Source organism: Diabrotica virgifera, chromosome 9, assembly GCF_917563875.1.
Source record: "Diabrotica virgifera virgifera chromosome 9, PGI_DIABVI_V3a".
NCBI classification, from domain to species: domain Eukaryota; kingdom Metazoa; phylum Arthropoda; class Insecta; order Coleoptera; family Chrysomelidae; genus Diabrotica; species Diabrotica virgifera.
In genome coordinates this window covers 217,119,988-217,132,017 of record NC_065451.1, presented here as the reverse complement: position 1 = coordinate 217,132,017, position 12,030 = coordinate 217,119,988, and the positions used below count along the sequence as shown (strand labels likewise).

The 12,030-nt window shown below is 34.5% G+C and overlaps 1 protein-coding gene across 18 annotated transcripts in view; it reads left to right on the top strand.

The window, feature by feature from the left end:
* Positions 1–12,030, top strand: part of LOC126891618 (multidrug resistance-associated protein 1) — a 225,239-nt gene that overhangs the window by 143,651 nt on the left and 69,558 nt on the right. The window contains exon 15 of one of the 18 annotated variants that reach the window (XM_050660815.1): positions 8,806–9,026. The exons of the other annotated variants lie outside the window; for them this stretch is intronic. Coding sequence (XP_050516772.1) covers positions 8,806–9,026 — 221 coding nt within the window. The remainder of the gene's footprint in view (positions 1–8,805; positions 9,027–12,030) is intronic. 18 annotated transcript variants of the gene reach the window in all.

Sequence of the window (12,030 nt, the reverse complement as noted above, 5' to 3'; positions counted from 1 at the left end):
ATTGTAAAAGTCTAAAAGGCAACTCCCTGTTACAGAAAGAACTGTTATTATTGTTATGTTAATAAAAATGTTATTCATAATAAAGTCAATGACGTCATTGATGACAGTTTAAAAATGAAGACGAAAGTTTAATTTAGTTTGAAATAAAAAGAGAAATGAAAAATACTTGACTGTAAACAACTTATAGACGGAAAAATATAAGATACATAGTAATGTTGTAAAAGATGAAAGGAGTAATGTTGGTTGCCTAATATTGAGGTTGTAATGGTTAACAAAGAAAGAGAAAATTTATAAATTTAGCTGATTATTTGAATTAGTTAACTAATAATTTGAAATCTGCAGATGACACTGGAGTGAACAGACTGAAATGGGTGAAAAATATATTACTGTAAAAGTTTTATAACAGAGAGAGAGAGAGGTTTAGCAAAAGCAAGTTAAAAAAACAAGTAGTGGTGGTTGCCTGATATGGTAATATTGAATATGTTTTTAGAGTCAGTTGGTAGTTTTTGCCGTCTATGATCTAGTGCTCCGCAGTCATGCAAAATAGGATTGACTGCTTCAGAAACTTTACCACAAAGACTCCCACTGAGACACCACTGAAATGTTTGATGCAAAGTCCAACTCCAACAATTAAAATACTTTGGACATATGAGATCAGACTCAGAAAACATGGAGAGACTCACCATCCGAGGAAAGGTAGAAGGTCGAAGTTCACGAGAAAGATCCCCAAGAAGATGAATCGACCAAATCGTATTTATATGCAAAGTAAATTAAAAGAAATTACCAGACACAGAGATATTTGAAGACAGAGCGTACATGACATCTCAACGACCATTACACTTCCTCCGGAGGGTCAAGACTGAAGGAGCGATTGGAAAGTCTTCATTGTGTTCAGTTGTGCCTTGACTGACGCATATTCAGAAAGGCAGCCTGTTATGATACTGAGCTAAGCATTATATTTAAGGAAATGGAAGTATTAGCTAATAACTGCGTTTAAGTCAGGAAAAACATTTTTGTTGATTTTCTCTGTCTAGCTCATACTAGTTCAAAACAAATGAGTAAGCAACCATTCTAACAAAAACTGCACGAAAAGATTACATTTTTTTAATAGATCGACGATACTTAGACACCGACGAAGAAGACCAATTGCATTCTTTCTACCAATGTAGATGTTCCAGGGCCAAGAGTCTTTTGTGTTTGTGCTGCCTAATTAGAGATCAAAAAGATTCAAGATTTCATAAATTTAGCTACTTCGTAACGTGGAAGTAAAAAAAAATAGACTAACAATTTTTATTGTACCGTCTTAAAATTCAATCTAGATTACGTTCTCAAAATATGACATAACTTTATGGTACCATAAATGAAATAAAATGTTCTAAATATATTATAATAAAATAGAATAAATAGTATAATAAAATAAATAAATGGGCAAATGGGTCGGGAAAGTAAATAACACTAACTAACGCTTAGCAGTAACTCTCATTTCCAAGATACGCCACTGGGTGGCTTCCGATATTTTCGCCGCATGGGAAATCCGATCAAAATACATCATCATCGTCCATGGCGTTACATCTTCGTGAGTCTTTGCCACGTTTACTATAGCCTTCCATGTTTGTTGGTCCTGTGCCACTATGTCCCATTGTCTCACTCCCATTTTATATCAAAATACGACATATCATAATCCGCTTGCATTTTATATTTGGGAATATGTATATTAAAAGAACAATATGCAGAAGTATGAAACGCCTGGCGTAAACTCATCATCACAAAGAAGTCAAAATTTCATTTTAAGGCGTTTTGTTATTTGGAAGGAAATAAAAATAGACTGTTTTTATGTTGTTCGTCTTATAATCCAATCTAGATAACATTCTTAAACTTTTACATAACTTTAAGGTATCATAAATAATAGATACAAACTTTGATTTACATTTATTTTATTTTACGAGTATATAGTACAGTCTGTGAACCTCTAAAAAGCATGCGAAATAGCTGAATTTTCCTGAGGATGTCAACCACTAAGATGCAAAAAAGTTTGCCAATCTTACCCCTCGACTTCTACCTAAAATTTTGCCTTATACTTGTACGGCAGTCAATGAGGGTATTTGGCTCCGAATTCCATCCTACTACATCGATTTGCTTGATATTTTCACAGTAAGTAGGGAATAGCTCAAGAAACAAAGTCTATCCTATGCCGATGTGCCCTTTTCTCTTGAGGGTGGCTCGCACCCCTTCTCGGGGGTGAAAAATGTTTTGGTTAAAATAGCCACGGAAAAGGCTAGAGAAGCTAATTGTAAGCAAAAACTGTTCTATGATTATTTTTTGAAAACTCAATATTTTTTGAGTTATTCGTGATTTTGAGTTATTTCATTTTCATTGAAAAATGACACCTTTCCGGACGGATTTTTGCGAATACCTTAATAACTATGCATCTAACAAAAAAACTATATAAAATATTTTGTAGGTTATAAAAAACAATGAGATTCGTTCCTTCATAAATCTTCTAGTTAAAATACAAAGAGGGATATGGTAGGTAAGAAGAGTTTGTTTTTTTTTGCTGCATGCTCAAATCGGTGTATTTAACTTGAAATAACAGAGAAACTGTCGATTTGAGGTGAATAATGATACTAATAACTTTTGTAGTGCTTGAAAAGACCTTTAAAACGAGCAATACTAATTGTCGATTACATGCAAACTAAGCTAGATATTCTGCAAAAAAGTTAATGACTAATGTATTTTAAGAAGAAATGAGAAGTATATTTAACCCCTCATCCATCAAAATTTAAATACATCGTTTTCCTTCTATAATATTATTATAGTGTTATTTCTATGTTCAAAAAGTTGGACTGGATTAAAATGAATGGTTTTTGAAAAAAAAATAAGATCAAATTATAGAGCACATTTTTAAATTTTCTTAAAAATTTTCCTTTTCCCCCATGTAACTCGAAAAAGATAACAGATACGAAAAAAAGATACCATACAAAAATGTAGGGCTTTTTCAGATGAAAATTTCTTTTTTATTTTTCATTACTGTATCTCTTATCATTTTCAAGTTACATGGAGAAAAAGAAGATTTTTAAGAAAATTTAAAAAAGCGCTCTATAATTTGATCTTTTTTTTTCAAAAACCGTTCATTTTAAACCCGTCCAACTTTTTGAACATAGAAATAACACTAAAAAAAAAGGTATTGTAGAAGGAAAACCATGCATTTACATTTTGCTGGATGGGGGTTAAAATTACTTCTCATTTTTTCTTGAAATACATTAGTTTGTTATCAATTTTGTTTGCAGCATATCTCGCTTAGTTTTAATGTAATGGACCTTTAATATAGCTCATTTTAAAGGTCTTTTCAAGGATTACAAAAGGTATTAGTAGCATTATACACCTAAAATAGACCGTTTCTGTTATTTCAAGTTGAATACACCAATTTGAGAATGTAACAAAAAAACAAACTATTTTCACCTAACATATCTCGTTTTGTATTATAACTAGAAGATTTATGAAGGCAAGTGTCTCTTTTTTTTATAACCTACGAAAATGTTCAATATAGTTTTTTTAGTTAGATTCATAGTTTTTAAGGTATTCGCAAAAAACCATTCGAAAAGGTATTATGTTTCAATAAAAATAGCTAATTTTAACCACGAATATCTCAAAAACTATTGAGTGTTAAAAAAAAATTATAGAACAGTTTTTGCTTAAAATTAGGTGCTCTAGCGAATTCCGTGGTAATTTTACCCAAAAAATTTTCCATTCCTAAGAACGGGTGGGAACCACCCCCAAGATAAAAGCACACATCGGCATAGGCTACACTTTGAATTAGGAGATAAGTAGAGGCTAGGCCCAAAATTTCATTAAAATCCATGCAGTAGGATAGAATTCGGAGATAATATCCTATTCTTGCTCTCATTGACTGGCGTATTGTTGGCAAAACTCAAAATCAGAATAGCAATGGAAATTCCAAAGTGACCATTCAGTGGAAGTGATAAACTTTGTTGATCTCATGCGAATCGTAAAAAATGACAAAAATCGTGCAACGTTTATTTATTTAACAGCTTTATTGAAATTGACTTCATTTCCGGCAAAAATACGGAAGTTGCATACGAAATCTGCACTCTTCACCTTTACGCCAGTCAATGGGAGCAAAAATAGGATATTACCTCCGAATTCTATCCTACTGCATGGCTTTTATTGAAATTTTGGGCCTAGCCTCTACTTATCTCCTAATTCAAAGTCTACCCTATGCCGATGTGTGCTTTTATCTTGGGGGCGGATCCCACCCCTTCTCGGGGGTAGAAAATTTTTTGGTTAAAATAACCACGGAAGTGGCTAGAGAACTTAATTGTAAGCAAAAACTGTTCTATAATTTTTTTTTGAAAACTCAAAATTTTTTGAGTTATTCGTGGTTGAAAATTTCTCCCCTGCAGAAAGATAATTAACCTCATTGACAACATGCTGACCAACAGAGCCTTCCAGGTTATAATGGGAAAGAAGACGAGTAGACAGATGAAACTTAACAATGGTCTTCCACAGGGTTCTGTCCTTGCCCATTTACTTTTCAGCCTCTATATTGCTGACATGCCTGAAACCGAATCTCGGAAGTTTGGATATGCTGACGACTGGACCCTTGCAACAAGCCACCAATCTTTAGAAACTACAGAAATCACTCTCACGAATGACTTATCCATCCTCAGCGAATACCTTAAGAAATGGAGACTACAGCCAAGTACTACAAAAACTGAAGTATCAGCTTTTCATCTAAACAACAAGTTGGCAAACAGAGAATTGCGAGTGTATTTTAATAACAAGCTGTTAAAACACGATAAATACCCGAAATACCTTGGGGTTACTCTAGACCGAACGCTCACATTCAGAGAACACCTGACGAAAACAGCAGCAAAATTGAAAACACGCAACAATATAATACAGAAACTCTGCGGCACTACATGGGGGTCCACAGCATCAACATTAAGATCCTTTTCTCTTGGCCTGATATATCCGGTGGCAGAATACTGTGCTCCAGTGTGGCTAAATAGCAGGCATACCCACCTGGTCGACACCCAACTAAACCGTACTATGCGTATGATAACAGGCACAATTAAGCCCACCCCTACAATGTGGCTACCTACCCTTAGTAATATAGCACCACCCAACCTACGCCGCGAACATGCATTGGTTAAAGAATATAACAAAATAATGGACAGTCACCAGCTTCTAGTCCACAACGACATCCCCGATATTCTTGGAAACCGTCTCCGATCCAGGTTACCCCCTCTACAATCTGCTCAAGCGCTGCAGCAATCCAACTTTGACTTAAATACCCGATGGAGAGAAGATTGGGAAAGTAGGACAGATCCGCATTACCATAGTCTACCGGACATCATAGGGAAACCTGGCGAATTTGAACGTCCCCGTAAGATTTGGGCAGCCCTTAATCGAATTCGAACAAACTGTGGAAGATGCGCCGACTCCCTCCACAGATGGGGTAAACTCCCCTCGCCTTCTTGTGACTGCGGCGCTGCAAGACAGACGATCAGTCACATTGTTCAGGACTGCCCACGCAGAGCATACACAGGCGACCCTATAGACTTTGTAATGGCAACCGAAGGGTCAATCGAATATATAAAAAAATTGGACATCTGTTTGTGATGCATTGTATAATGCATAAATCTAAATATATTCTGTGATATACTTAAGCCATACGCTAAATAAATAAATAAAATTGGCCATTTTCATTGAAACATAACACCTTTTCAAACGGTTTTTTGAAAATATCTTAAAAACCATGCATCTAACTAAAAAAACTATAAAAAACATTTTTGTAGCTTATAAAATACCAAAGAGACTAGTTCCTTCATAAATCTTCTAGTTATAATATAAAGAGAGATATGGTAGGTGAAAATAGTTTGTTTTTTTGGTGCATGCTCAAATCGTTGTATTCAACTTGAAATAACAGACAAACGGTGAATTTTAGGTGTATAATGTTACCAACACTTTTTGTAGTGCTTAAAAAGATCTTTAAGATAAGCAATATTAAAGGTATATTGCATTCAAACTAAGCGAGATATGCTGCAAAAGAATTTATTATTAATGTATTTTAAGAAAAAATGAGAAGTACCTCTCATCCACCAGAATTTTAATGCATCATTTTCCTTCTACAATACCTTTTATTATAGTATTATGGTCGGGTTCAAAAAGTTGGATGGGTTTAAAAGGAATGGTTTTTGGAAAAAAAATAAGATCAATTTATAGAGCGCATTTTTAGATTTCCTTAAAAATCTTCTTTTTCTACATGTAACTTGAAAATGATAAGAGATACAATAATGAAACATAAAACAAAAGATTTACTCAACAAAATCCCACATTTTTGTGTGGTACCTTTTTTTCGTATCTCTTACCATTTTCGAGTTGAGAAAATGTTGTATCTCTTACCATGGAGAAAAAAGAAGATTCTTAAGAAAATTTAATAATGCGCTCTACAATTTGATCTTATTTTTTCCAAAACTATCCATTTTAAACCCGTCCAACTTTTTGAACACAGAAATAACACTATAATAAAAAGTATTGTATAAGGAAAACGATGCATTTAAATTCTGATGGATGAGGGGTTACATGTACACTTCGCGTCAAAAAAAACTGGTACAACTCTTATAACCGAAAATCGTGTTTTTCAAGTTGTGTAAGTTGATCTTGTCACAAGTGTCATTATAATTTCTAGGGCAACGTTGCCAGTTCAAGGAAAATATGATATCAAACTAGGTAAAAACGGGGCTGTGCGACAGACCGCATTTTTTAATATACTAAAAACTAAAACAATTGTAATTTTCCGTCATCTCAATTAAGTATCCATACAATGATTCGTGTTTTATTATAATTTATGAAAATATTTCAATTCAAAAATTTTTATAGATAATAAATCTTGACATGACTTTAATTTATTATATTTAACGTCAAATCGAGAGGTGTGATTGGTTTCTCGTAAATTATAGGACAAAACTGCATTAAGAGGAAACAGTAGCGATCAACAGGTAGCGAAAACGCGTTCCATGATTGCGGCTGTAATTTTGAATATTTTTTCGAGATATTTGGCACACGTATTCGTAATATAATAAAGAATGGCGGTACAGAGCCCAATTTGAAAAATATATTAATATGTGGAAATTACTATGTAATTAAATACAATATTTAAAAAACGAGCCTGTACCGCCATTAAGAAGAACAAAAAAATACACTTTCTTCAAATAAACTTTTTTATCCGATGACTAGATTTTGTGTCATTTTGGAACTACTAACGAAATAAAAAATTTTAGTAGTTCCAAAATGACACAAAATCTAGGCATCGGATAAAAAATTTTATTTGAAGAAAGTGTATTTTTTTGTTCTTCTTAATGGCGGTACAGGCTCGTTTTTTTAATATTGTATTTAATTACAGAGTATATCCACATATTAATATATTTTTCAAATTGGGCTCTGTACCGCCATTCTTTATTATATTACGAATACGTGTGCCAAATTTCTCGAAAAAATATTCAAAATTACAGCCGCAATCTTGGAACACGTTTTTGCTACCTGTTGATCGCTACTGCATCACCTTAAGTTGTGTAGAATAAATAAAACACACTGGAAAAATTAAAAATTTAATTTGAAATTAATATAAAATTAATAACTTTTACAGTGAACAAGTGTGGAATTTAAATATAATATGTATTACGATTCGAAATATACATTTTAAACGTTATTTTTTTGTATTTAGATTTAGTGCAATTCCGTTATCTGTGATGGCAACAACGACGTGATTCACGAACAATAATTGTCAGTCTGAACACAGGTTTACATTGGGAAAAAAAGTGTACCAGTTTTATATGACGCGAAGTGTACTACACATTTTTTTTAAATTCCATTAGTCGTCAATTTTTTTTGCAGGATGTCTCGCTTACTTTGAATGTAATCGACATTTGATGTGGCTCATTCTAAAGGCCTTTTCAATCACTACAAAAGGTATTGGTAGCTTTATACAACTAAGATCGACCGTTTCTCTTTTATTTCAAGTTGAATACACCGATTTCAGCATGCACCAAAAAACAAACTCTTCTCACCTACCATATCTCTTTTTGTAATATAACTAGAAGATACATGAAGGAACGAATCTCTTTGTTTTTTTATAAGCTACAAAAATGTTTTGTATAGTTTTTTCGTTAGGTGCATAGATTTTAAGGTATTCGCAAAAAACCGTCCTAAAAGGTGTCGTTTTTCAATGAAAACGGCCAATTTTCAACCACGAATAACTCAAAAATTATTGAGTTTTCAAAAAAAATTATTGAATAGTTTTGCTTAGAATTAGGTTCTCTAGCCACTTCCGTGGTTATTTTAACCAAACAATTTTACACCTCCGAGAAGGGGAGGGAACCACCCCTAAGATAAAAGCGCACATCGACATAGGGTAGACTTTGTTTCTTGAGCTATTCTCTACTTATTGTGAAAATATCAAGTAAATATATGTAGTAGGATGGAATTCGAAGCCAAATAACCTCATTGACTGCCCTACTTTAGATTACATGTTTATTTTTGTCAATAGGACAGTCTGATAAAAAAATATCGACTTTTTACCGTGGAATTGAGACAAATTTGATTTAAAAATTTATTTCGCGCTTAACTTACAAATCGCCGATTGCTTCAAGCGTCGTTTCTGAGAGAACGGTTGATGGTTTGGGGTTCCAAAATTGACATTCCCAGCAAAATTAAGTTTGTTCGTATGATTTTTAGAGATCTGTGATGACTGGATTCTTATTATTTTTTAATTTTTATTTACAGTAATCGGCATTGTTTTTGGTAATATAATTTTTGTCACTGCCGCCCTAAACGCAGCCATTGTATTGCATGAATTCGTATTAGTTAACGTTCTTCGTTTACCGATGGCGTTCTTCGATACGACGCCAATTGGACGCATACTTGGACGCTTTTCTAATGACATAAACGGCGTTGATTTGAGGTTGCCCCCTTCGATACAGGCCATACTAGGGAATTGTATTAGGGTATGTTGGTACTTTTATTGTTTTCGGGCATTTGGACGCCATTTTGAGTGAAATGATAATGAAGTTATATATAAGTTTTTTTTATTATTGAAATTGGACACTCGTACTTTACGAATCGACTAACTTAGGTCGGCAAACCGGCAAATATCTTCATCCGGTGTTTAGAAATTATATAAAATGACTAAAACTTGCAAGAACTTATCGCACACGTGTAACAAATGACTAACGACAACATCTGAAAACTTTTGGCACAAAAACTTAGTTTGATATACCTACATGGGTAGAAGCGTAATCACTTTCATAAAATGTGTCTTTTACCACACAATATACACTTAAAAATCACCAAATAGCAAAATATTAGTTTCCTAACTGAATTAAATTTCGCTGTTGCGTGAAAGCAACGCTATACCATATAGGGCTAAAAGGTACACTTCCATCTCTCAAAAATTTAGCAACAAAATAAAAAAATACATTCTCACGCCTTATTTCTGAATTTTAAATTAACCGTCAAGCTTAAACTTAAACCATCACCAGATCCTGCTATTTGTACCTCCCCTACTATATTGTCTTGAGTTTCCTTAGCACCTAATAACTTTTAGACCGTTTTAGATATATCACAGTGAAAATTTTACGAACATAGGAGGATTGTCTTTTTAGTTTTGCATATAGCCATAAAGACATAAAATATATAGACTTAAAGTCCACTACTGTATTGCTTTTCAAAATATGTCCCACCAAGATCGATGCACTTTTAGGGTCGATTTCTCATACCTGCGTTAATCTATGGTTGAGTTGACCGAGGTTCACCGGTGAACTTCGGTTTTGTTTGGAATGCATTTCTCATTGTTAGTGCACGTTCTACAGCTTTCGAGAAATGCCAATAGGTGGCAAAAGGTAAATAACTATCGCCATTTTGTACGACCTTTTTTATGCTGTTTTTGAATAAAGTTAAATTTAAGTATTTATAGTCAAATAGTCATTTTAATAATTATAAATAAATGTAATAAAAACAAAAATAATGTTATCGTTTATCGTTAGGCTTAATATAATAAAATAGGTTATATTAATATTATGACAGCGTTTAGTGTTAATACAACGCATGCGTAATCCATGAAATCATCTGAACTAGGTTCTGAAATCTTTGAACGGCCGAATTCCAGCGTTCAAGTTTAAACTGCCATCGGTTGAACGTGAATTGAGAAAGACGATTTTTAGTTTAAACTGACGTTCACTAAAAGTTCAGGTAAAACTAGAGTTGAACTCTACATGATTGTAAAACAGTTATTCCAGTCTTCAGTTGACACCTGCAAAACCGCTGTTTTAAATGCATCGATGGCTTCTTCTAGCGACTGGAATCGCTGCCCACGCATTGAATTCTTGATCTTTGGAAACGTGAAGAAGTCATTGGAACTTAGATCGGGGCTATACGGTGGATGGTTTAACAATTCGATGTTTTGAACCACCAAAAACTCTATTGTGTCTTGGGCAGTGTGAGAACTTGCATTGTCCTGATGTAGGATGAGTCTCCGTTGTGTGTTGCTTTGTCTGAGTTTCTCGATAACTTCTGGTAAACAAACGGTTATATACAAATCACAAGGAAATGTTCTTCGATCTCCTAAAGCATGTTTCGTTACCAGATTTATTTTCTTTGCCACATTTCGAGAACGGATCTTGACGCGAATCGCTTTTTGGTCTTCTTTGAGCAATTGAGGAATCCAACGAGAAACCAACTTCGTGACACCCAGTTCTTCTTGTAGGATCTTTTAGTTCGAGATCTTTGAAATGCCCAAAGATGCCTCTATTTCCCTGTACTTTACACGACGGCCATCCTTAATTAGCTGACGAACAGCATCAATGTTTTGCTGTATGACTGCTGTTTTGGGTGGACCTGGCCTGGCTGCGTCGCTGATATTGGAGCGACCACGTTGAAATTCGCAATATAGTCTGTTCGCTAAACTCAGACGCAACGGGCTAGTTATTTTAGTTGGTAATTTTTTGTTTTTGGCCAATGTTGAGACAATTGGCAAAATTACTATCAATTTAGTAATTATTAACTACACACAACGCAAAAGTCTAAGGATATTTTAATAATTTGACAATACCAATGACAGAAATTTCATGACCATATAAATTTGCTTGTACTATAATTGTTGATGCAGACACTCACTTCTTAACAAAAAAAAATTGCAAAACTGATAGCAATGCGTGTTTTAGAATGTTTTTTATAAGGGACAAAAAATCGACATTTTTATGTTTTGTTCATTTTTAATTTTAGTCACTTTATACCATTCTTGCTTAATAGGTGAGTTAAACATATTGTCTTTTTACCATGCAACGACAACATTTAACGTTGGACGAGATGAATAGAGCCTTGGGCCTTCTTTAAGCTGGTATGCGACAAACTCAAGTTGCTGACCAGCTGGGTGTCTCACAAAGCGTCGTAAGTCGTTTGTGGCGTCGGTTTAGAGACACTGGGAGTCCAGCCGAGCAGGATACAGGACGTGGTCTCTCTACAACCGTCGCTCAAGACCGATATTTAATTTTAAATGCCAGAAGGGAGCCAACAATACCTGCACCCGAGCTGGTTAATGAATTACAGCTTGCACATAATGTAACAATTAGCCGCAGTACTGTGAGGAATCGTCTCCATGAAGCCAATCTTCGTAGTCGGCGACCACTGAGATGTCTACCTCTATTTAGAGGCAATCGCGTTGCAAGATTAACCTGGTGTCAAGAGTTTCAGAATTGGACTGACAATGACTGGGCCACAGTTTTGTTTAGTGACGAGTCTAGATATGGATTTCATCCAGATTCTCGTCGGACAAGAGTTTGAAGACGACCCGGAAATGGAGAACGATTACGACATCTTCAAGAAGTGTATGCACACAGAGGTGGTACATTAATGGTATGGGCGGAATCATGATTGACGAAAGGACTGACCTCATTTTCCCACGTGGCTTTCTCAGAAGTCAGCAATATTTGGACACTATTCTTGAACCTGTTG